Below are 25,886 nucleotides of genomic sequence, written 5' to 3' on the forward strand. Positions count from 1 at the left end.
CAGAGGTGCAAAGAGGAAGAGGGACTTGGCTGTGGTCACCCACTTAGTCCATGACTGAGCTGAGGAGAACCCAGGAGTCTTGGCTCCCTGCTCCCCCAAAATCCAGGAGACCCCATGTCACGGAGTCCCCAGGCGATGTTCTGGAGCTGCTCCCTACAAAGCCAGGCAGGACCCTGGGGAAGTCTCCTCTCTGGGAGCAGCCTGTCTGCAGGACACACAGCTCACCCGGCTCCACCTTCCTGGGTCTGACCCCGGAGCATTCAGCATCCTCTGCCCCTCCGTGCGCTTCCCACAGCCAGTCCGCCCAGGCAGGGTCCTGGGGAAGCCAGAGGGTCCTGCCCCCCAACTCCGCAGTCAGACGTGACTCTCAGCCAACCAGTAAAACAGAAGGTTTGTTATATGACAGGAACATTGTCTAACACAGAGCTTGTAGGTGCAGAGAACAGGACCCTCAGCCGGGTCCATTTTGGGGGGCAGGGAGCCAGACAACCACGTCTGCCCTTCACTCCATGTCTCCAGCCAGCCCCAACTGACTCCCTCTCCAGCCCCTCCTCCTCTGGGCTTTGTCCCTTTCCCGGGCCAGGAGGGCACCGGATTCCTTTGTTCTCCAACCCTTTAGCTCTCACCTTGCAGGGGGGAAGGGCCCAGGCCATCAGTTACCAGGAGACAGAGTGTCGGCCATTTATGTACCCTGGCCCTTTGTTCTGCAACAATTACCCCCCTTATCCCACCCCCTAGAGACTTACGAAATGCCTAGGGGAAACTGAGGCACCCCTACAGTATTCAGAGGAAACATTAAGAACAGTCCCACTTTGTCACACCCCACTCCCCTCCCAGAGCCAGGGTAGAACCCAGGAGTCCAGGTGCCAAGCCCACCCTTAGAGAACCAGGCACAGCTCTCTGGCTCCCCGCTGAGAACAGGTCACGCTAGGGGCTCCAGGTGGCATGGATGCTGTAGCTCCCACTCTCCACCCATCCCTTCAACATTGCAGGCCCTGCTGCCCCCCGCAGGGTCTCCCAGCCCATCAGAGCTCCGACCCCTGGTGGGTGGGGAGCAGCCCAGTGATTTTGCCAAGTCCCCTCTGCTAGGAGCTGCCTGCATGCACGGACACCTGGCCCTGAGCTGCATGGGAGCCAGCGAGCCAGTGGGAAACGATGCGGCAAGGAGCTGTCCCAGAGCACGGCTGTCCCCTGCCCCCCGCAGCCGCCAGGCCTTAGCCTGCGAGCTAGGTACCAACCCCCTCAAGCTTCTCCCCTCCAACACACCGTCCCCGTCTGTGACAAAGTGGGACTGTTCTTAATGTTTCCTCTGAATAGTGTGGGGGTGCCTCAGTTTCCCCTATGCAGTTCTTAAGTATCTAGGTGGTGGGATAAGGGTGTATGATCATTGCAGAGCCCTAGAGGGCAGATGTGTGCAGGGGTCTGGACACAGAGAATGGCTGACACCCTGTTTCCTGGCCACTGATGGCCTGGGCCCTTCCTCCCTGCAAGGTGAGAGCTAAAGGGCTGGAGAACAAAGGAATCCGGTGCCCTCCTGGCCCGGGAAAGGAACAAAGCCCAGAGGAGGGGGGGCTGGGGAGAGTTTCAGTTTGGGGCTGGCTGGGACATGGAGTGAAGGGCAGACGTGGTTGTCCGGCTCACTGCCCCCCAAAATGGACCCTGCTGAGGGGTCCTGTTCTCTGTACCTACAAGCTCTGTGTTAGACCATGTTTCTGTTGTCTAACAAACCCTCTGTTTTACTGGCTGGCTGAGAGTCACGTCTGACTGCGGAGTTGGGGGGCAGGACCCTCTGGCTTCCCCAGGACCCCGCCTGGGCGGACTCGCTATGGGAAGCGCACGGAGGGGCAGAGGATGCTGAATGCTCCGAGGTCAGACCCAGGAAGGTGGAAGCTGTGTGAGCTGTGTGTCCTGCAGACAGGCTGCTCCCAGAGAGGAGACTTCCCCAGAGTCCTGACTGGCTTCATGGGGAGCAGCTCCAGAGCATCACCCCGGGACTCCGTGACACCGTCGCACCAGGCCAATAATGCACCCCGGTTTCCTCAGGCAGCCTGAAGCTCTTTCCAGCCATAAAAGCACACGAGAGCCAGACTTTGCTCCTTCCAGCCCGGGTTGGCGGGGGGGATTGTACTGGGGATCCACGCTCAGGGGCCCCCCACAACATCTGTAATGTGTAAATAAAGTGAAATGTGGGGGGGGCAAATGGCTCTTACTGGGCCTGCTTCTGCTATGGAGATGCCACATCTGGAGTGGGTCATGGGCAGCTAGTTATATGAGGATTGCGCACCGGATGCTAGATGCGGCTGCCTCTGGAGTGGGGCACAAGGGTAGCTGAACAGCCTCCCAAGTGTTTGGGCCAGGAAGTGGGAATTCATGCGGTGGAGTGTCATGCTGGGGAGCCGGGACACATGGGGGTCAGGCACGCAGTGTTTCAATGAATTTATTCTGTTGATGATGGTCCTTAGCTGAAAGATGCCACCTCCAGCAGGGCCGTGTCCCCGAGCATCGCACCACTGGGTCAGTCCTGACCCATCTACCCCACTGCCCGCAGCATTTGAGCCAGACCCACCCTGGGCCCGCCCTGCCCCACTGGCAGCCCTGCCATGCAGGTGTGACAGGCGCCCATAGGGTGAGCTTTGCACAGGGGCCAATGGTCGGGGGGGGTCACATCCGGGGGGGGCAAGGCCTGCTATCTCATTTGGATGCTGTGTGCGTGAGTGCCCCCTGCTGGAGCTTGCTGCCTGCGGGGCAGCGCAAGGGGAAGGAGCCTGGGGCCCGACAGGGGCAAAGGGAGACGTTCCCGGGTGGGGTGAGTTTGGTGTTGCCTTCACAAGCCGGCTGGGTGCCTGAGCCACCGATTGCTGGAGCGGGGTGCAGTTCACCCTGCTGGGGCTGGAGGAGCAGGGCGGGGAGCACCCTCTGCACCAGGACAGCAGGATTCAGCCCTCTCCTTGGGGGGGTCATGCCCCAGCTGGCTTCACCCCTGTGGATTTCACACCTCTGGCCCCACATGCTCAGGCGTCTCGACGGCGCCGGCCCGGGCCAGGGAGTGGGGCTGGGGTGGTGGGGGACGGGGGGGGAGTTCTTTGGAAACAGCCCCGGATATCGACCGGGCGCAGGCTGGCGGCTCGTGGCTCGGGGGCAGCCGGCAGCAGCGCGGGTGGATCGAACCGCATTGATCGGGGGATAATTTAACTCGGAAGGCAGGGGGCGGGGATTGATGGGTGGTAATTACTGGGAACGAGGACACGTGTGTGTGGTCCGGCCGCTCGAGTGTGCGATTCCCCCCACCGGACGCAGCCAAGTGCGTTTATAAACCGGAGCCGCGCCTGCAGCCCGACCCAGAGCCGCATGGGGAGCGCCCGGACAGCATGCCCGGCTCAGGTAAGGCCCCGGCTCCAGCACTGTCTGGGGACGGACTGCCAGCACCTGCAGGGCAGGGAGATGGGCAAGGAGCCTGGGGAACCCTCCTGCCACCCGCAGCAGGCCGGGGGGGTGTGGCCAGTCACAGGCATGGGGCGAGCTGCCCTTCCCGCTGGCACTGGAGGACGGGCCCCGGCCCAGCTCACGCTGTTTCGGCTGCTCTCCAGGGGCTGTGCTCCTGCCTTGGGCCCCAATCCCCAGGCAGCTGGTGGCTCCTCTCTGTGACGGGGGGAGCTCAGTGCAGTGGGCGGGGGGGGGGGGGTTGACAGCTCCCACCTGCCCTGCCCTGGCTGAATAACAGGGGCCAGGCCCCACCTCTGAGCCCCGTCTCTCTGGCTGCTGAGAGTCACAGAGATCTGGCCCTGGGCACCCTCTCTCCATCCACAGGACACAGCCACTCCCCCAAGGCTCTCAGACCAGCCTGTCCATGCATCCCGTCCTGTGCCCATCACCATAGCCTCTGGGCTTCTCCAGGCATTAGCTCTCCAGGCTGAGCCCACCGGACTCCTCCAGCTACATGACCCACCTGATCTGCTCTGTGTCAATCAGTGAACGGGTCACTACCGTGATCAGGAGCGCGCTGCAGTGTGTGCTGCACTGCACAGCCAGCCGTGGGGCTCCCTTGCCTGGGTGGCGGGTCTGGGCTGCGTCCTCGTCACCATGGCACAGGTGAGCAGCTGGAGCCGGACTCAGCCCCAGGGTGGGTGGCTGCAGCCGCGCTGGCCAGGGGAGCACCTATGGGGCGGCACAATGGTGTGGGCACATGCTGGGGGCATGTGTGTACAGAGGGGAGCCAGGATGGAAACAAGAAAAGGACCCCTCCGGCTGGCTGGAGGTTCAGGCCCCCTGCCAGTGGGGGGTGGCCAGGCCTCAGGAACCCCTCTCGTCTCCTGGAGCGTTGGGAACCAGCAGTTGAGTGGCTTCTGAGAGAGGGTCCTGCTGGCCTAGATCCTGCTGGTGTAGGGGGAAGGGGTGTGCATGGGGGGGAATGTGTGTGAAGATCATGGGGGCGAGGGGGGCATGGGAGGAATGGGGGGATGGGGGAGGGTCATGGGGAAACTGGAGGGGGCCTGTGGGATGTGGGGGGACAGGGAGATCATGGGGGGGATATAGGCATGGGGGCGGGTCTGTATCAGTGGATGCAGCATTCCCAATTCTAATGACCACACTCATGGCCAGGTTCCCCGACAGGTGACTCCGTGGTTGCCAGCTCCACCGGGGATGGCTTTGGCCCACAGGGGGCAGGACACAGACTCCCACTGGGAATAATTCCCTAGGAGCCCAGTGCGCTGGGGCAGGGAGCTGAGTGGGGGTGGTGACGGAGCACGTGGCTCCTCAGAGGCGGCCCAGGGACCCCCTGCCCTTCTCTAGCCCCCTCCCACGGGGCTCTCAGGGTGCTGTACAAACAGCAACGAACAAAGCCACACAGGACCCTTAGCCCCAAGGTACAGAAGGGGAAACTGAGGCACAGGGTGGGGCAGGAACTTGCCCATGAATGGAACAAGAGCCAGGAGTCCTGTCTCCGCCCTGCCTCAGTGAACGCCGCTCCCCTCCCCCTAGGGAAGAAGCCCACCCTAGGGGCTGCGCAGGATGGAACCGATGGGGGAGGGGGCAGGGAAGGAGCCTGGCAGATGGGGGCGCGAGGAAGGGGGGATGGGGTCCGTTCTTCTCTCCCCCCGGTTCTACGCTGCGCCGGAACGGAGCCGGGGGAGCAGGCCCCATACCCAGCCGGGGTGGGGTGGGGGGGCCGTTAACCCTCACGCTCTCTCTCTTTTCTTCCGCAGCGTGCCAGGGCCGGACCCTGCCCCTGCCCCTGCCGCTGGCTGATATGTTTGATATTAGGTTGTTTTATTGGAAAACCAACTAAATATCAAACATATTCTTCCCGCGCCAGGGCCGCTCAGCGCCGCCCCGGGGCAGACGCCGCCGGCTCTCTCCGCCCGCCTGGCTCGGCCTCCAGCAAGCCCCACTCCTGGGACCATCCGCGACACCGGCCAGGGGTGGGGGGCAGCCCCCCTCCGATCGGATCCGCCCTTCCCCCTCCTGTCATTCCCTCCCCGCCCCTCGCTGCAATAAAGCTGTTTCAGATCCTCTCCCCATCAATGGCCATTGTTTCCCTCTCTGCCTCCAAATGGGGAGCAGAGGCATCAGGCCCCCCGGCCAAAGCAAACAGGGAGGATCCCAGCACCGAGGGGGCCATGCACAGCCAGGACTTTGCCCAAGGAGACGAGATGCCTGTTAGTTGTTGGCCTCAGGCCTTTCTGAGCCAGACATGGCCCTCTCCACGGGCACCAGTAACGTGCTGCCTGGCTATGGGGCAGGGAGTGGCGCAGCCCCTGGGGCTCATTGCCCCCCGGGGCAAGAGAACTGATGCCCCCATCCCTGGAGTCCAGCGGGCTGAGTTGAGCCCCCGTCCCCGCTCACAGACAAAGCACCGTCTCTCCTGGCCCTGCTGCCAAGATGGGGTCAGGTTACCTGGCCCCCGCAGGCACCTGTCGTCCATGGCACCCAGGGCACAGGCCGGGGCATGGGGCCGGGCACAGGCCCCTTCCCACCTCCTGGCTGGGCGGCTGGAATCTCCTGGGCGGATGGTTGGGATGGCAGCGGTGTCACACACGCGCCAGCTGTCAGCTTTCGGTTTCAGGAATGGAATGAACTCGGCCTTGAATAAACATGGCCCTGCGCCCGCCGCCCTCGCTGGGAGGATTGTTCTCCGAGGCGCCTGGGGTTTATTTCAAGCTCCGAAGTCGGGCGCTGCAGGAACAAAGGGCCTGGGGGCCGGGGGTGCTCTGTGCGGGCCGCTCGCCTCGCCCGCCCCATCCCTCCAGCTCCTCCAAGCCTGGGCCGTGCCCCACCCCGCACTGGTGATGCTGCCCATGGCTCTGCAGTTCAGAGGCTACACTGGCCTGACGGAGGCCACGTTTCTGGTCCTCAGTGGGCAGGGCCTGGCCTGGCTCTGCCCGGGCATCAGGGATCCGGCCGTGCAAGGGGCAGCTTTTCGGAAGCTCAGCTCCCAGCTCACACCCGTCCCTGGGGAATCCACCCTCAGGCATGGGGGTCAGGGCCCCCCTGAAGAGCACAGAGCAGTAATGGTGAGAAGCTGCTGAGATTTTGTCTGGGCAGCGCGTTGGCCCCCAGCTCCTGGCACCAGCCTCCTAAAGCCATCAGACCTGCCTGCCCAGCACCCCTTTCTTGGGCCCTGCGCAGGCCCCCTTGGAGAGCAGAGTGGCTCCCCCCACCACGCCACCCCATCAGACACCTCTGTGCCACGCTGGGTGGGTCTGGGCAAGGCTCCAGGGCTCCCACTAAGCGCCTGGCTGCGTGGGAGCCCGAGACATTCCCAGTTTCTCTTTCCTGAGCTGGGCAGAGCAAGCCCCTGGATTTACTCCTCTCTCCCGCAGCATCTGCCTGCCCCAGCCTCCAGAGCTGCTTGAGAGAGGCGTCCGCTGGGCCAAGCACTCAGGGAGAGGAGCGCGCCCCGTCTGACCCCAGCCCAAGGCAGACCTTGCCCATCGGTCCCCAGCAGAGACCCCCCTGCTCCCAGGCCTGCCTGAGAGAGCCCTCTCCTATGTAGCCCTACTACAGACCTCGTTACCCCACCCCTCCCCATCCAGCCCTCCTCCCTCCCAGCCCCCGGGAGTCCCCTCGCCTCTGACACCCACACAGATGCGGCCGCGCCCCCGTTCTTTTCTCTCTGAGGTTCCCCCGCTGTTCATGAACAGAGGAAGGTGCTTTGGGCCGAGGCCTGGGAGTGGGGTACAGCCAGGGACTTGGCCTGGGGTTGGGACACTGCAAATCCTCCAGGAATGTGGATAAAACTCAGGGACTGAGGTTCCTCACTGACCGCGGGTCTCAGACATTCCTGCCCCCATCCGCCCCCCTGGGGCATGGGATGGTGCAGAACCGGTGGGCATGGGACTGAGAGAGGGTGTTTTCCTGCTCAGGGCACAGGCAGGCCTCTGCCCCCCAAGGCCAGCGCTGTGAGCTAACGAGCGCACCGCCGCATGATGGGAGATGGGGCCTGGCAGACAGTGGGCAGCAGAGATATGCATCCGTGGACACGCGTTCCTGCAGGGAACGGAGCCCCCAGTGGCTCAGCCAGTCAGCCTGAGGGTGCCATTCCTGTGCCCCCATAGAGCATCTCAAGGCCCTGGCAACGCAGGCTCACCCCTGCACACCTGTCTCACGGGCTGCCCTCCCCTGGGCCCTGGCAGCAGCTGCAGGCCCCACCTGTGCTCCAGGGGCAGGTGCCGTGAGCGGGTCCAGCCCCCTCCCCATCATGCCAAGGCCCTAGGAGCTGCTTCCCAGTCGGTCACGCCCCCCTCACCCCCGGTGCCAGACAATTCCATTGTAATTAGGGAGCCTGGCGCTGCGGCTAAGCCCAGCTCTCTCTGTGGGGCCGCCTTCATGCCATTGTTGTTTGATCTCAGGGAGGTCAGCACCTCGGCCATGCCCAGGGGCCAGCACTAATGTCAGGCCTGGGCGGGCAGGGCCGTGCAGAGGGGCACCTGGTCCTGGGACTGAGCCGAAGCCCGTTCAGGTCAGCCGGAGTCATTCCCACAGGCTTTGGCTCAGGCCCCGCACAGGAGCTGTGCTGCCCACAGAACCGAGGAGACCCCATGGGCAGCGAGTCTCGCCAGCTGCAGACTTCGCTATGCGGCTCCCTGCCCTTTTCCCCTACAGGCCCCCCAGGACCTTCCCCACTGGTGCCGAAAGGAGCGGGATCGGGCCGCTTTGCCACATCCCTTTATAAAGCTTGTGGAATGGCTGGCTCCCCCCAGTGGGACGGGAATAGTGGGGTGAGTGCGGCGCAGCCCCACTGAGGGTGCGTGAGAGCAGGAGAGGGCCCCATGGCGCTCAGCCTTCATATGGCACCTTCCATCTGCAAAGGGCTTTATCTGGTAATGGGAGAATCCCCTGGAAAGCCAGCCAGGGTCAGGCTCAGAGGGGAAGGGACTCACCTAAGGCCACAGAAAGAGTCCCTTGTTCAGGAATAGAACTTAGGAGTCTTGGCTCCCAGCCCCCCCACCCCCACACAACCATTAGACTCCAATCCGGAGCTAGGATTAAAACCCAGGCATCCTGGCTCCCAGGCCCCCCAGCTCTAATCACTGGCCTCCCCTCCCAGAGCTGGGAATTGCAGCTGGGAGTCCTGGCTCCCAGTCTTCTGTTCAGACTGCTGCCTGTAGAGAGGGCCAGAAAGGTCCGTATTCACCCAGCAGCTCTCCCTGGGGAGGAGAGCATGAGCTCGCCTGACACCAAGAACCAATACGGGGAACAGATCAGTGATGTCTCGCCCTGCAGAGTTTGGGGGGGAGAGGGGGGCAGGTCTCTGGCCTGGGCTAGCCTCTGGCCTTGGGATCTGTGACTCTCAGAAGAGCAGGGGATCTCCCCCCATCACCCCCAGCCCACCGAGCTGCCTGTGCTTTTTATAACCATCTCCCAGCTGTCCCTCGGGGGCCCAAATATGGCCCTGTCCATGAAGTCACTGAGCAGGCATCCCCCCACCCCACGCTCCCCCGGCGGGTGCTGAGACAATGGGGCCCTGTGGACAGACATTTCGGGAGTGAGAGGAGGCGGCTCAGCCCAAGAAAGGCAAAGGCCCCGAGCCACCTGTCAGGGGCGTATTGATAAAACCCTCGGCCAGGGAGGGGGCCAGACACTCGGCAGCCCCAGCCCGACGCATCCCACGTCGCTGCTCGTCCCTCCCAGCCAGAGGCGCCCCAGCCCCGCAGGTGAAGATGGAGGCCATCAAGAAGAAGATGCAGATGCTGAAGCTGGACAAGGAGAACGCCTTGGACCGGGCTGAGCAGGCAGAGGCTGAGCAGAAGCAGGCAGAGGAGAGGAGCAAACAGGTGGGAAAGAGAGGCCGGCGCTGTCCCTAACCCACCCCTCTCCCCGGGGTTGGCTCCCTGTCCCGGACTCCTGCCTTGGCTCCCTGCGTGGACTCCTGCCCTGGCCAGAGACCTAGTAGCCCCTCGCCCCCCTCGTGGCAAGAGTGGCACTTACCCCAGGGAAAGGCAGCTGCCCCCAGGAGCCCAGCGGCTCCCCCTCGGGGAGACTCACTCGAAGGCTGGGGAGGCTCCTATTGCTCCGCCGGGGATGGGGCTCGTCCCATATCCCCCGGAGCAGGAGGAGTGCTGCGTGTCAGGGTCCCTCAGGGGTGCGGAGCGGGACCTGCCTTCGGCTCCTCCAGCCCTGGGCACAGACACGCTGGAGTCAAGTCTGTGGGTACAAGTGGTGCTGCCATGAGCCCCGGGGGGTGCAGCAGATCCAGGAGGGGACTGGTCCACAAACTGGGAATGCCCGTCAACTCCCGGATGCCTGGGCACACGCAGACGCTGCTCCAGACACACTCATCCATACCCATAATACACACCGCCAGCCTGGCAAACACGCACAGGTCCATGCACGGCCATGCACGGTGCTGGAGTCCAGGGGGTCACTCACAACGTAGAGCTGCATACCTGGGGGAGAATGTGGTAGGTGGCTGTGTACCGCACCCAGACGCACAGTACGGCTTCTGTGCCCAATATACAGTGTACACACACACAGATTGTGTGTCCTGAGCACACCCACCCCATGGATTGTGTGCCCCCTAAATACCACACTCACAAACCCACCCCCATCGCTTGTGGGTCACACAAACACAAACGTGTGCCCAGCGCTGAATCCTGCTCCAGTTCCACAAGGGCAGCTTCCCTCCTTTCACACACCGCCCAGCTCAGCCCTGCCTTTCCCCCGGAAGCGATGCAGCAGCAGCTCCGCTGCGGAGTACAGAGTCGCAGCTGGAGGGATGGGAGGTGGGTTTGTGCCATGCTGGGGTTTAGCGGAACCTGGGCTCTGACATCCTGCCACAGCGCACCAGGGAGATGACTCAGGAGGGCAGCTCTGCAGGAGCCATTAAACCGGGGCCCCGTGTAGCTCCCCACTCACCGGGCAGAAGAAACTTTCCACTTGGGGCATGATTCTCCCCTCGCTTGCCCTGCTACAAACCAGGAGCGGCTGCACCCAGGTCAATGGAGCCCCACTGGCCTGGCCTCAGTGAGCTGAGTCAGGCCCTTCGTGCCCATGTAGAACCGACTCCCGTCCCCACTCATCCCACTGCCCATGAATTGCAGATCCGGATCATGGGGGAGGAGATGAGAGGCAGTGTCTGCTTGTGCCTAAGGCCAGCGCTGGGCATAAACTGGGCAAGCCAGGGGGGATCCCAGCAAAACGGAGGACTTTGCCTCCTTTAGGGATCCCAGCTAGGGGTGCTCAGCGTCTCGGAGGGCACAGATGGGGTGGCTGGGTGGGCAGCAGCTCCCAGGTGCCAGCCGTAAGTGACACCTCTTGCCATTGGCAGCTGGAGGATGAGCTGGCGGCCATGCAGAAGAAGCTGAAGGGGACGGAGGACGAGCTGGACAAATACTCAGAGGCCCTGAAAGATGCCCAGGAGAAGCTGGAGCTGGCTGAGAAGAAGGCAGCAGATGTACGTATGGCAGTGCCAGGCCCCACCACCTGCCTGGGAGCACACGCACAATGACACACAGGCGCACAGTGACACAGACACGCATGGTGACACACATGTCTGCATAGCACATACACAGCCACACCCAGGAGCAGGTCACACACACACACACACACAGCAGAACTGCTGTCATGGAGAGCAAACCGTACCTCCCACAGCCCGGGCTTGGGCTCTGTCCAGCCATCCTGCTTTACTGTCGGCTCCTGCTTCTTTAGAGAAGAAACGAACCAGCATCAACCAAAGCGGTGCTGGAGCCCCTGCCTCAGCAAGCAGCTGTCTGGGGTGAGAGGGAGCCCCCGGGCTGGGCACCAGAGGTCAGATCCGGCTGTCTTACACCACTGCGGTCACTGGGCTGGAGCCTCCCAGCTGGCTGAGCTGTGCTCATCAGAGGGCTGAAGTGAGAAGGCCAAAGGTGGCATTATTCCACCTGTATGCTCCCCAGTCCTGGGGGTGGCTGGGACCACGTTGGTCCCTAAGAACATAAGAAGGGCCCTACTGGGTCAGACCAATGGTCCATCTAGCCCAGTGTCCTGTCTACCGACAGTGGCCAATACCAGGTGCCCCAGAGGGAATGAACAGAACAGGTCATCATCAAGTGATCTATCCCTGCCACCCATTCCCAGCCTCTGGCAAACAGAGGCTAGGGACACCATTCCTGCCCATCCTGGCTAATAGCCATTGATGGACCTATCCTCCATGAATTTATCTAGTTTACCTAGCATAACTTAGAGCAGCCTCAGGGCTTCTCTATCTAACACCCAGCTGCTGAGGGGCCATTCTGGTAGCCAGAGCTCAGAGGGGCACAGGGGCACTCTAGCTGTGTCTCCCTTCCCCATAATATGCTGAAGGCTGGGGTGGGGGGGGCGCATAAGAACTGCTACAAGAGCTTGATGCCATCCAAGGATTTCCCCAGGCAGGAGCCAGGTGCTGCCCTCACAAAGGGACGTGGGCACACGGCCTGACAAAAACATGTCACTGGGTCTGTGCGTCAGCGGCATGCAAGCGCCAGGCTTACGCAGGGGTATTAATAGGCTGCCCACATACCTGTCTATTCAGGCAGAGCTTGGGTTTCAGGCTGACACATGAGACGAGCTCGCTCAGCGCTGCCCCTCCGGGGCCTGGCATGCTCACAGGAAGCAGGATGCTGCTTTGGGCTGCTTTGTTCATGCAGATGGGATTTTACCCGTGGCCTCTGTACTGCCCCCCACCCACCACCACCCTGGGATGGAGCGAGAGGAAGTCACCTTCTCCCGTTAAAGGCCTTGCCCGCACTGGGAGCTTCAGCTGTGATCCAGCTGCTGTTTACACCAGTGGAGCTGACCCCTCCGGGAAACCCAGTGCAGATCTTGCTCTAAACGGGTTTTATCTTGTCCACACCAGGGATCTGTGCCCAGGCAGCTGTACCAGGGCTGGAACTGGAGCAAGCCCCAGGGTAGGCCAGGCCTCAGCCACCCGAGATAGACCCCATGCAGTCACCTGAGGGCTCGCACCTGGGGATCTTGGGCTTGGGTTCATGTGGAGAGGGAGAGCGAAGAGAAGGGGCAGGAGCAGCAGTGAATGGCTGTGTGTGTGTGAGGCTGCGTGCGCACAGCCATGTATGTACATGTGTCTGTGTGTGCACTTATGGGCCCGTGCGTGTCTGGGTGTGCGTGCAGGGTGCTTTACGCTCTCTCTCCGCTGGTCTCTGCTCAATTAAAGCACTTGAAGGTGATAATCAGAGAGGGGACAGACGGCAGGGAAGGCTGACGGCACAGAGATGACACCCTACCCGGGATTTTCTCCTTAGCCCTGATGGTCGCTCCTGCCCGAGGCTGGGCTGTCTGGCTCTGGGAATAAGGATGCTTATCCCCAGCCCTCGAGCACAAATCGTCACCGGAGAACTGAGAAAGAGTGGCCAGCGTCCTACCCGAGCCTCTTTTTGTGGGTCTCAACAGAGGCCAAGGATTGGGTGGGGCTCGGAGCCTGAACTACCCTCTCACCACTAGAGGTGGAAGGTGGGAGCCCGGGTGTGGGGAAGCTCGCCCTGCACCCAGGGTGCCCTTCTCCTGTGGATAAAGGGGCCTCCGCTAGGGCACCTCTCACCAGCAGGAAAACCCCTTTTGAAGAGACTCTGCCGTGCCAACTTGACAGCGGGTGTGCGGCACACACGGTGTGCACACGGAGTGAGTGGGTGTGCACAGGGTGTGAGAGGGTGTGCAGCGTGCAAGGTGTGCACAGTGTGCACACACAGAGGAAGTGGGTGTACCTGTGTGTGTGAGAGCATGGTGGTGCAGTGCAGTCAAAATCAGCCGCAGGAAGGGGCGTCCCCGGCTCCCTGTGCTGGTCAGTGGTGCCCAGGGCAGCCCTGCGGCATGGCAGGGAAAGCAGCTGCAGAGATGTGCAATGTGGAGTCACTGACCGCACAACGAGCAACAGGGAGAGATAAGGATATTTTCAGCTGCTGGGTTCTTCCGGCCCCTGCTGCTAGGCAGCCTCTGAGGCAGGGATCAGGGCTGTGCGGCCTGCCATGGTGTGTGCCCATCTCACCGCTGTCACAGAGCAGCCAGAAAAGCAGAGCGGAAACTTGCTCCTGTTGCTCCACGCCCTGGACATGGATGCAAAGGGGGGGAAAGAGCCTCCCAGGAAATAGTGCCGGAGCAAAAGGCCCTGGGCAGGAAGCACGGCCCAGTCTGCATCCCCTGGGCAGGAGGCCCAGGCGCAAGGGATTCTGGGGCAGGCCAGGGGAAGATCGAGGGCGTGTCCATGGCGGGAAAGGCAGTGGTTTGGATGGTCCTGTGCCCCAGAGAGACTCTGCCTCTGCAGTGGCCCATAGGGGCTGTTGGAACCAGGCTCCAGCAGCTCCTGAGTAGAGGAGGTGCAACCCCCTCCATTGAACTCCTGCTCCGAGGGCTGGCTCAGGAGTGAATCTGGGCCTACGGTCGCGGCCACATCCAGTGCCGGGATCCAGATCATCATCAGGGGCTAGACTCACTCCCTTCTGCTCCCTTGCAAGCCTAATACAGCTCCCTTTGGAGGAGCAGCTTCCAGGCAACCCAGGCTGGGGAGTTAGAGAGGAAACGGTGCCAGGCCGGAGGACAGCAGGGTGGGGAGCGGCGTGTTTCCAGGGGCAGAGTTGATGGGCTGGGGGGATGCAGGGAGGCAGCTCCCAGGTGAGCTGAGCTGCAGAGGAGAAGGCTCCTGCACAGCCGTGGTGTGAGGAAGTGGCACTGAGAATGCTGTTGCCGTTGATGTGGGTAGAGAGAGAACCTGTATTTGAAAGCCAAGACAACGGGGGACAGATGTGGGCTATACGGCTCTGAGACCTGTGCCCGGGATCCAGGCCAGCTACAGCCTCTCCGTGACCTTAGGAATCCTTGTGTCCCCTGTGCCGTGGAAAGAGCTCGGTCCCGTGGAAACAGAAAAGCCATTGTTGGCCTGGGCTGGGGCAGGGTGGAAGCTCTGCGGCCCTCTCGACAACTGCAGAGCGCTGCAATTGTTGTCGGCGGTTTCCAGGAAAACAATGGCACAAGCGGCATAGGGTTTCGCTCAGTGCTGTCGTCCTCCCATCAGTCATGGGGCTAAGGGCCATCAGAGTCCCATGCAGCTGCTGCATGGAATTAGAAGGGGATGAGCTATTCAGATTCATCCTCCACAGAGATTTGAGGGATGAAGGAGCTTTCACCACCTTTCACTCCCCCCTGCCCCCCGGCCATGGTGGGAACGTGATGACTCATGGGAGAATGCCTGAGTTGAAACCAGGAGGAGAAAGTGTCCCCTGCCGATGGGAACCAGAAACGAGTCCCCTGATAGTTCCTCAGCCCGGAAGTGCAGCTGGGTTCCCCAGGACAGTGAGAGTTAGGAATATGCACCTTTCAGTGCAAAGCCCTGCTGGTCAATCAGGCACTGCAGGGAGATATGGGACAAAGAAGGCAGGGTGATCTCAGAGCCCCCCACTCTGAAGGCCAGCCTGGAGAGCCAGTTATTAAAGAGCAGCCTAGATGGTTGGTAAAGCCCTTGGGGAGGGGCAGGCTGCAGAGCCGTAGCGCTGGTGCAATGGGCGTGCAAACAGAAACACTTTGGCTCCACACCAGCTGCGGCCAGGCCGGGGATGTTTCTTCAACCTCTGTGGCTTTGCTCAGGGCTTCCTCCTTTAGGCCCCAAGTCAGCAAGGTACTTAAGGATGCGAGTAATCCCAGTGTACTACGTCCGTGCTTAAAGTTTGGCTCATGCTTAAGGACCTTTCTGAATCGGTGCCTTAAGCAATAAAGACAAGGCCTCTTTTGTCAGTGGGTTCTGGGGTTTTCTTTCCTCTCCATCTTGCCCTCTTTCTTTCCACTTTCCCCCAGCCCCACTTTCCAGTCCCCTCTTGCTATAGTTTTCTGGGCTCTCCGGGTCCTCTGGGGCTTGGTCTCACCATGCACAGTAAATTCAAATCTGGGCATCCTTACACAGGCAGATCTCTCCATTGAGTCAGGAGGGATTTTCTCTGAGTATGGATGAAGTAAAGAGCTCAGGACCTGGACAATGCAAAGTACAGGTAAGGCAAAACTGCCTGTCAGTTTTACCCAGCAGAAAAAGGGCACTTTCCCTAGAGTCTATCTACACAGGCACTGAAGTTGCACTGGTTTAATTTAAATCAGATTGAAAACCAGTATAGTTAAACCTCTGTGTGGACACACCTATATCGGTTTAAAAGTGGTTCTAGTGGCTTTACTTGCACCTGTACATTTCCCAGTGCGAGCTGAACCAATACCCGCTGGGTTGTAGTCGATTTAAGACAGTCCATGCGCAGATAACTACATCGTTGTGAAATTACACCAGTGCAGCTTTGTGTGGGCAGGTCTTGGCTGGGGAGTCGGGTGTATTTCACGCTTCCCAGCCTGACACTGCGTGTGGCAAGCATGTCTGGACGGTGGCTGCTCTGGCCGCAGCCTGCTCGGACATGGCTTCTTGAACCTGTGCCAAAGCTTCCACACACATGTGGGCAGGCTACAGCATGCGCCCTCATGGGACGGTCACAGCGCCCTGTCAGGGGAAGAGAAATAGTGCCAGGGAAATGGTGTGCGGTCCTTTGCTAGCAGCAATCAGGCAGCAGCTGCAGTCGCAGACTGGCTGGAGCTGAAGTGCAAATTGTGTTTCTGTTGGAAAGCTCCACACTGCAATAGTGCAAACTGCGAAACAGGGGTTATCGTCATGAGTAAAAACAAAAGGGAACTTCGGTTAGGCTGAAAATAAGCAGCAAATCAGCAAACTCTCCTGGGACTCTGCCATTCACAACACAGGAAAGCTGTTTAAAGCGTCCTGCATCGCCTAGCACACAGGGCTAGAGGTGTGGGGGGAGTATTCAGTTCTAGCTAAAACTAGTGGGCTTCCAGGTATGTCTATGGGGAAACCCCTGCAGCACTTTAAAGCACAGGACCCACGGGTAGCAGTGAGTTACTTTTAAAAAATGTAACCGTTGAAGGGGAAGAAACTGGCTCAAGGGAGTGTCTATGTGCTTTGGAGCCTTCCATGCAGCCCAGGTCCTAAGTGACCCTGGTCAGATTCTCAGCTAGTGTAAGTTGTCAGAGCTTCACTGAGCTGCTGGGAATCTTGCCAACACCAAGTATTCAAAAATAATGAATCAAGCCTCAAAAATCAGAAGGGTGGCGTAAAAGCCATGGGACAGGGAAAGTGATCTCTTCCAAGCTCTTTCTATTTGCCTTCAGATTAGAGTCTGGCTGCGGGATTCACATTTACAAACTCTTCTCTAAATCTGAGGGCTAGAAACTATGACAGCGGAGAGTCCCCGCTAATCACATGATGCTGGGAGTCGGGGCTTTATGGAAAACACCAAACAGCATGAGACTTGCCGTACAACGCTGGGAGCTGGGCTCATAACTCAGTCCCAATGTAACGGCTGCTCAGCAGCCTGGGTGAAATGAAGTGGGCACCTCAGCCCGTTTCTCAGTGGACATATTTCCCCTGTCGTCACAGACAGCGCTAACTGCCACACAGGTTGGCAGCCTCCGAAAGAGGCCAAGGGCTGAATGGGTCAAGGAGTATGAACTTTCTTCTCACCCTGTGAAGAAGGGGGACAGATTCTTTACCTTGCTAAGCACCTATTTTGCTGCCTGCCTGCTTGTAATCTCTATTCTTCCTTCCCCACTGCCCCTAGCATAGGGGGCACATTGGGGACAGAGAAGGGCAGACGGGGGAGTGTACAATGCACTTCAGTTATCCCCAGCTGGCATATGGTCCTTTGGGGATCACAGTCATCTGGCACAGTTTAGTGCAACCCCAAGGGTGCTGTAACCTACACCTAGTGGTCGGGATGGGCAGTGTCAGGGAGCTGTAACTCATTCCCTGAAAGGCCTGCTCTCTACTGTGCTAAGCAGAAAATCTGGGCTGGGGCGGGGGGTCCTTCTAGGTCAGGGGCAGAGGCCCAGAATAAAGGCAGTTGATTTCCAGGAGGCTGATCAGACACCTCTCCTTAAAGCTAAAGATATTTCAAAATGAAAAATGTGCTAGTGAGTATTAACCCAGTTACTTTTCAAGTAACCTGGACAAAATGCTGGCCAGAGCCTGAGCAATGCTGTCATGCTGGGGGGAAATGGGAAAGGAGGGAGCCATGTGCTGGGTGATCTCAGCTGAGTGGAATGTCTAGCTGCACCCGCGAAGGCTTGTGCTGTTGTTCTGGGAGGTGAAGATCATGAATTATAGTCTTCATGCCCATATATGTATATGGTCTCCTGGGCTTGGGGCCTGTGGGGATGGACTGGTGACTCCTGGGCTTAGGGCTGCCACGTTTGAGATACAAAAAAAGTGGACGTACAGGATGATCCTAAGCCCATAACATTGGCCAGCTGGCAGCTTGGGATTTCTCAGGACAGCTCCCTAAAAAAGGGGAGGATCCTGGCAAAAACCTGGACAGGTGGCAGCCCACAGGTGTGCAGGGGTGACTGTTGTTTGCAGCTTGCCAGTGTGCAGAGTTTGCGGGTCCTAGGTCTATTATCAGTAGAGCTTTTTGACCTACAAGGGGTGGCTGGGATTTGGGGGGTTGTGGGAAGGTTGTGACACTGGGACTTTGGGGTGTTTGTGGCTTTCGGGGCCTTAGCAGGGATTCTGACCTTTACGCTCATAAGCGTTTGTGCCTTTCGGGTTGTTCTGGGGCTCGTCTTAGAGTCGGGGGGAGAGCACCTCAGACTTTGGGGTCCAGGGGGTGGTGATTTCAGGGTGCGGCTTTGAGGTGTAGGGGGTGTAACCCACTGGGGTGCTGTTGTTACTTTGGGGTGTAACTCAGACTGGGGTTCGGACCTGGGGGGCTAGGGGGGTCAGAGGGATTTGGGGGGCGCTGTGGCTCTGGGGTGTAACTCAGACTGGGGGGCTGGGGGGGTCGGGGGGAGCGCTGTGGCTCTGGGCTGTAACTCAGACTGGGGGGATTTGGGGGGGCGCTGTGGCTCTGGGGTGTAACTCAGACTGGGGGGCCGGGGGGGTCGGGGGAACGGGGGGGCGCTGTGGCTCTGGGCTGTAACTCAGACTGGGGGGATTTGGGGGGGCGCTGTGGCTCTGGGGTGTAACTCAGACTGGGGGGTCGGGGGGAGCAGGGGGGCTGGGGGGGTGCTGTGGCTTTGGGCTGTAACTCAGACTGGGGGGCTGGGGGGGTCGGGGGAACGGGGGGGCGCTGTGGCTCTGGGCTGTAACTCAGACTGGGGGGATTTGGGGGGCGCTGTGGCTCTGGGCTGTAACTCAGACTGGGGGGCTGGGGGGGTCGGGGGGAGCGCTGTGGCTCTGGTTTGTAACTCAGACTGGGGGGATTTGGGGGGGCGCTGTGGCTCTGGGGTGTAACTCAGACTGGGGGGTCGGGGGGAGCAGGGGGGCTGGGGGGGCGCTGTGGCTTTGGGCTGTAACTCAGACTGGGGGGCCGGGGGGGTCGGGGGAACGGGGGGGCGCTGTGGCTCTGGGCTGTAACTCAGACTGGGGGGCCGGGGGGGTCGGGGGAACGGGGGGGCGCTGTGGCTCTGGGCTGTAACTCAGACTGGGGGGCTGGCGGGCGGGGGGGGAACGGGGGGGGCGCTGTGGCTCTGGGCTGTAACTCAGACTGGGGGGATCTGGGGGGGCGCTGTGGCTTTGGGCTGTAACTCAGACTGGGGGGCCGGGGGGGTCGGGGGAACGGGGGGGCGCTGTGGCTCTGGGGTGTAACTCAGACTGGGGGGTCGGGGGGAGCAGGGGGGCTGGGGGGGTGCTGTGGCTTTGGGCTGTAACTCAGACTGGGGGGCCGGGGGGGTCGGGGGAACGGGGGGGCGCTGTGGCTCTGGGGTGTAACTCAGACTGGGGGGATCTGGGGGGGCGCTGTGGCTCTGGGCTGTAACTCAGACTGGGGGGCTGGCGGGCGGGGGGGGAACGGGGGGGGCGCTGTGGCTCTGGGCTGTAACTCAGACTGGGGGGATTTGGGGGGGCGCTGTGGCTCTGGGGTGTAACTCAGACTGGGGGGTCGGGGGGAGCAGGGGGGCTGGGGGGGTGCTGTGGCTTTGGGCTGTAACTCAGACTGGGGGGCTGGGGGGGTCGGGGGAACGGGGGGGCGCTGTGGCTCTGGGCTGTAACTCAGACTGGGGGGATTTGGGGGGCGCTGTGGCTCTGGGCTGTAACTCAGACTGGGGGGCTGGGGGGGTCGGGGGGAGCGCTGTGGCTCTGGTTTGTAACTCAGACTGGGGGGATCTGGGGGGGCGCTGTGGCTCTGGGCTGTAACTCAGACTGGGGGGCCGGGGGGGTCGGGGGAACGGGGGGGCGCTGTGGCTCTGGGGTGTAACTCAGACTGGGGGGTCGGGGGGAGCAGGGGGGCTGGGGGGGCGCTGTGGCTCTGGGCTGTAACTCAGACTGGGGGGCCGGGGGGGTCGGGGGAACGGGGGGGCGCTGTGGCTCTGGGCTGTAACTCAGACTGGGGGGCTGGCGGGCGGGGGGGGAACGGGGGGGGCGCTGTGGCTCTGGGCTGTAACTCAGACTGGGGGGATCTGGGGGGGCGCTGTGGCTTTGGGCTGTAACTCAGACTGGGGGGCCGGGGGGGTCGGGGGAACGGGGGGGCGCTGTGGCTCTGGGGTGTAACTCAGACTGGGGGGTCGGGGGGAGCAGGGGGGCTGGGGGGGTGCTGTGGCTTTGGGGTGTAACTCAGACTGGGGGGATCTGGGGGGGCGCTGTGGCTCTGGGCTGTAACTCAGACTGGGGGGCTGGCGGGCGGGGGGGGAACGGGGGGGGCGCTGTGGCTCTGGGCTGTAACTCAGACTGGGGGGATCTGGGGGGGCGCTGTGGCTTTGGGCTGTAACTCAGACTGGGGGGCCGGGGGGGTCGGGGGAACGGGGGGGCGCTGTGGCTCTGGGGTGTAACTCAGACTGGGGGGTCGGGGGGAGCAGGGGGGCTGGGGGGGCGCTGTGGCTCTGGGCTGTAACTCAGACTGGGGGGCCGGGGGGGTCGGGGGAACGGGGGGGCGCTGTGGCTCTGGGGTGTAACTCAGACTGGGGGGATCTGGGGGGGCGCTGTGGCTCTGGGCTGTAACTCAGACTGGGGGGTCGGGGGGAGCAGGGGGGCTGGGGGGGCGCTGTGGCTCTGGGCTGTAACTCAGACTGGGGGGCCGGGGGGGTCGGGGGAACGGGGGGGCGCTGTGGCTCTGGGCTGTAACTCAGACTGGGGGGCTGGCGGGCGGGGGGGGAACGGGGGGGGCGCTGTGGCTCTGGGCTGTAACTCAGACTGGGGGGATCTGGGGGGGCGCTGTGGCTTTGGGCTGTAACTCAGACTGGGGGGCCGGGGGGGTCGGGGGAACGGGGGGGCGCTGTGGCTCTGGGGTGTAACTCAGACTGGGGGGTCGGGGGGAGCAGGGGGGCTGGGGGGGTGCTGTGGCTTTGGGGTGTAACTCAGACTGGGGGGATCTGGGGGGGCGCTGTGGCTCTGGGCTGTAACTCAGACTGGGGGGCTGGCGGGCGGGGGGGGAACGGGGGGGGCGCTGTGGCTCTGGGCTGTAACTCAGACTGGGGGGATCTGGGGGGGCGCTGTGGCTCTGGGCTGTAACTCAGACTGGGGGGCCGGGGGGGTCGGGGGAACGGGGGGGCGCTGTGGCTCTGGGGTGTAACTCAGACTGGGGGGATCTGGGGGGGCGCTGTGGCTTTGGGCTGTAACTCAGACTGGGGGGCCGGGGGGGTCGGGGGAACGGGGGGGCGCTGTGGCTCTGGGGTGTAACTCAGACTGGGGGGATCTGGGGGGGCGCTGTGGCTCTGGGCTGTAACTCAGACTGGGGGGATCTGGGGGGGCGCTGTGGCTCTGGGCTGTAACTCAGACTGGGGGGCTGGCGGGCGGGGGGGGAACGGGGGGGGCGCTGTGGCTTTGGGGGGTGGGGCCTGCGCGCCGCGTGAAGCAGGGACGCGCTGCCGGCTGCCTCGTAACCATGGCAACCCCTGAGCGGGCGGGGACGGCGGACTCCGGCGGGGTCCTCGCGCGCCCGGCCGGAAGTGAGGTCACGTCCCGGCGGGGGAGGGGCGAGTTCCGGTATTTCAGGGCGGGGCCGGCGGAAGCGGGCTACAGTCGGAGCGGGAGGCGGCGGAGCCATGGCCGGGGTGACCACCATCGAGGCGGTGAAGCGCAAGATCCAGGTGCTGCAGCAGCAGGCGGACGACGCGGAGGAGCGGGCGGACCGCCTGCAGCGCGAGGTGGAGGCCGAGCGCCGCAACCGCGAGCAGGTAGCGCGCGCCGGGACTAGGCCGCAGCCCCCGCGGGCCGGGCCGGGCCGGGCCGGGCCGGGGGCGCCTCTGCGGGCTCCTGAGGCGGGCGGGGGCTGGGCTCGGTGGGGGGGGCGGGGTCACCGGCGGGGGGGGGGGTGTGTGTGGGGCGGGGGGGGTCACTGGCATAGCCTGGCCCGCTGGGGGCTGGGCTCTGTGTGGGGGGGGTCTACCGGCGGGGTGGGGGCTGGGCTAGGTGGGGATGAACCGCGGGGGGGTGGGTCACCGGCCGGCGGGGGCTGGGGTGTGTGTGGGGCGGGGGCTGGGCTCGGTGGTGGTGGGGGGGGGGGGTCGCCGGCCGGCGGGGGGTGTGTGTGGGGCGGGGGGGGGTCACTGGCATAGCCTGGCCCGGTGGGGGCTGGGCTCCGTGGGGGGGGTGTCACCGGCGGGGTGGGGGCTGGGCTAGGTGGGGATGAACCGCGGGAGGGGGGGGAGGGTCACCGGCCGTAGCCGGGCTGGCCGGGGGTGGGGCCGCGTCTCTTCCGCTCCCCGCTCAGGAAATGAGGCCGCAAGTTTGGCTCCGAGGAAATGCTCCCCCCCCGTGTGGGATCCGTTGTAGGGAGGCTTGGGAGGGGGATGGGCACGTTGGTGCCGTGTGCTTGCTTGCACCATGTAGTGCTGGGCATCCCCCTTCCTCCTCGTGTGCTGGAGTGAGTGGGTTGTGAGCTCTGCTTCCCCGCCTGGGTGTGGTGGCATCTGGTGCTCTCCTTGCGTAGAGGTGAGGCAGCAGGCCTGTAATTGCTGTACATGTGGATTTTACGTTTTGCTGCTGTACGCTGGAGGTTCTGGGAGCCTCCTGATTGGCCAAGAGGAACCGCCTTACTAAGTAATTCATTATTTATTTGAGCTAAAGCACTTCTAGTGCAACAATCACTGTATTCAGAGGAACAGCCGTGTTAGTCTGTATTCGCAAAAAGAAAAGGAGTACTTGTGGCACCTTAGAGACTAACCAATTTATTTGAGCATGAGCTTTCGTGAGCCACAGCTCACTTCATCAGATTTGACAGGCTGAAATTGTGGCTTTGCTAAGGATTGATTTGTCACTGGTAAAACCCAGTTCAGCCTCTAGCAGATCAGAACAGTGCCTTGAATACTAGTTGTGCCAACTTCAAGGGCTTAATACCCTGGTTCCTAGAGGCGTTTAACTTCAGTAAGCTTTGCATATAGCTAAATTGAAAGCCTTACTGTTTTTAGTAACTTTCTTGCCTTGATGATAACAAGGGGATATATTAAATCCAGAAGTAGCCTTTATAAGCCGGCTCATCTTGTGATGAGCTCTCTGACCATTGGCATACATGCTAAATATGGCAGAAGCTGATACTAATTTAGCAAATCTGATCACTGCCTAAATCCTAGGATGGTGTGCGGGAAGGGATCCTGAACCACTGAAGAAAATCTAGCTTACTGGTGGGATTCTAGCCAAGTAGGCTGAGAGCTATGCTAACCCACCCTCAGACGTACATGGGAAACTTAGTACGTGCTGAAAGATACGATCTGTTTCTTCCACTGAAGCACTAGTTTGAAGCCAGCTTGGAGGAAGGGCTCTGGCAGGCTGAACAATGCCATACCCTACATGCTGGGAAGTGGTGGTAAAGTAGCCCTGGCTGCTAAAACTTTCTTGAGGACGCTCCAGCTAGAGTAAAGATGCCAAGGAACACTCCCAATTCTCCTTCAGTAGAATAAGTAACTGTAAATATCCATGCTTGGCCAGTGGGGCTAGGCAAAATTTCTTATAAAATCTCTCCAGTTCTTGGAACACTCCTAGCTCACTAACTAGATTTGAAGCCCTCTGCCCCTCTCTCATACCAAACAGAGGGAGTGGGTGTGCCAGTCTCCGAAGTGAAAGCCATTACCCTAAATCATCCTCATTGTATCACTTAAATCACTTCTGTGTTCAGCTTCTCCAGCTGCACTGGAACTAGCTACTGGAGGGGTGTGGTCCTGCAGCAGAACTCTCCTCAGTTGGTTACCTTGCTTCTGGTCAGACATGTAGTGTCAGGCATGGTCAGGTCTGCACAAACTCCTTATGGCCCTTGGCTGACCTACAGATACAACTTGCATGTCGCAATAGTGTAACAAGCAGCAGTTGTATTCCCTCCAGTACTGTATGCGGTAGACTTGCCCCATCCAAAGATAGCAATAGGAATGTGCAGATTGTAGACCAATTTTTTTACTCCATTTCTAGGTCTTTAGAAAGACAGGCTTGACAGATTCCTGTGGGAGGTGGTAAAGATTTTTACAGAGCAGCATTTTAAGACTTTCTTTAGGTTTTGAGCCTACTTAGTCCCAGGGATCTGGTCCCACCTTCCCTTCTCAGTCTTCCCTTGCTGAGACTGCCTCTTTTGCCTTCCTCCTTTGTCTCCCAGGCTCTGTTTGCAGAGGTGTGTAGTTATTTGAAGAGGTGTGTAGTTAGCCCTGCATGTTCACATTCCAGGCTGTTCCTTGCTGAAAGGCTGGCTGCCCATGTCTACAGCAGTGCTTTGCTGAACACTCCCACTAATATCAGGTGATACTTAGAATACTGATTATCTTTTTGCTCACTGTATTATTGACTTGTTATCGTGAGGCAGTAGTGACTCAGGTTTGGGTATTGTGGCAATTTAGGGTAGGTCACTTTCGTCTCAGGAAGTTGTAGTGATTGGCTAAGAAATCCACCAGTTTATCTGGCATGTACTAGAAACTCGGATCTGTACAGCAGCACTCGGATGAAGTCTGGGCCCATTTGAACATCTGTGTAAACTTAGTCTGGGTTTTTATAAAGTCCAGCATGACCTCAGTACACAACTATTTGGAAACTGCTACTCCAAAATGGTGTCTGTCAACTCCACCTTGCCTTGGCTTTCTTCTCTCTGAACTGGAGCTGGCATGGATCACTCAGCCAGGTGGCCTTCTGGACAGCAGCTTACCTGGCCAGGGAAACTCTTCTGCCTCTATCTAAGGAGATTCAACTTCAGGATATCCTGAATAGGAGCAGCAGTATTTGAGAAGGAATGGCTTCTGAGGAAGGAAGGGTGGGTTCTAATCTAATGTCATACTGCAGTTTTGTGTGTGCTCCTTGCATTTCAGTTACTGGTTCACTGATTTCTTGGTGTGCAGTGATGAATTGGCTTCTCTGGGTTACCCCTTTTGCCCTTTCACTGAAACTTTCTTTGAGCAGGGGCCTGAGAATCTACACTGGGAAACAAAGTAATGCCTCATGCTTGGCCCTGAATCCGTTTGCCCTGACATAAACACAGCCTTCTCCCAGCTCCTCAAATACATGATTCCCTTGAAGTCTAAACATGCTGACAGTGTAAATAATTAACTGGAGCTGTGAGAAGGATTCTCCAACAGACAGTTGGTGTATTTTCCTGTACTCCTCTCGTGAGTCTAGTGGTACTAGCTTGTCATTCAGAAACAGCATTGACTTAAAATGCTTTGGGGCTTGAGCTGTGATGGGTTGTATTATCCGTCTCTGACTCCATCTTGAACCATAAAGGGGAAGTGGGGGGAAGCTGGGCTGAGCTCATCCATGTTTGCTCACTCAGTGCTATAAGCTCATAGGTATAAGTAAGTGGCACTTGGCATGAACTGAAGTGTTCTGAGAGAATGGAAGTGACATCACATGTGATGCTGCCAGTGCGGGAATTCTGTGGAAAACTTCCAGACTTTCCATCCTGCTCAAATACTGGCTTAATCAGAAACTGACTTGTTCAGTACATGGTGCTCTTGAGTACTTTCATAACAAGGACTTCAGTATTCAAGGCAGGGCTGGGTATGGACACTGGTCTGGAATTGCTAGAACAGGGGCAGGAAGAAGCAATCACATCAAGGTCCCATAATATAAGAACTAGGGTCCACCAAATGAAATTAATGGGTAGCCAGTTTAAAACAAATAAAAGGAAGCTCTTCTTCACTTGGTGCACAGTCGACCTGTGGAACTCCTTGCCTGAAGAGGTTGTGAAGGCTAGGACTTATAACAGGGTTTAAAAGAGAACTGAATAAATTCATGGAGTGAAGTCCATTGGCTATTAGCCAGGATGGGCAAGGAATGGTGTCCGTAGCCTCTATTTGTCAGAGTGGAGATGGATGGCAGGAGAGAAATCACTTGATCATTACCTGTTAGGTTACCTGGGGCACCTGGCATTGGCCCCTGTCAGTAGACAGGATACTGGGCTGGATGGACCTTTGGTCTGACCCAGTATGTCTGTTACGTCTTAGGGCACGTTTACATTACAAAATTAAGCTTATGT

The 25,886-nt window shown here is 60.1% G+C and overlaps 1 protein-coding gene across 13 annotated transcripts in view; it reads left to right on the plus strand.

Annotated features, from left to right (window-relative positions):
* The first annotated feature begins 9,146 nt into the window (after window positions 1–9,146).
* TPM3 (tropomyosin 3) overlaps window positions 9,147–25,886 on the plus strand; it is a 35,570-nt gene continuing 18,830 nt past the window's right edge. For 6 of the 13 annotated variants that reach the window (XR_007353600.2, XR_007353599.2, XM_075122928.1 and 3 more), the window contains exons 1-2: window positions 9,147–9,275; window positions 10,769–10,894. Coding sequence is in view for 9 of the 13 variants with exons in the window: in XM_075122928.1 (XP_074979029.1) it covers window positions 9,162–9,275; window positions 10,769–10,894 (240 nt within the window). In the remaining 4 variants the exon portion in view is untranslated. Of the gene's footprint in view, window positions 9,276–10,369; window positions 10,436–10,768; window positions 10,895–21,421; window positions 21,616–25,886 lie in introns of those variants that run through there. The other 7 variants (XR_007353604.2, XR_007353603.2, XM_075122931.1 and 4 more) reach the window with 3 other exon arrangements.

The sequence above is a fragment of the Caretta caretta genome, chromosome 24, assembly GCF_965140235.1.
Source record: "Caretta caretta isolate rCarCar2 chromosome 24, rCarCar1.hap1, whole genome shotgun sequence".
In the NCBI taxonomy this organism is placed as follows: domain Eukaryota; kingdom Metazoa; phylum Chordata; order Testudines; family Cheloniidae; genus Caretta; species Caretta caretta.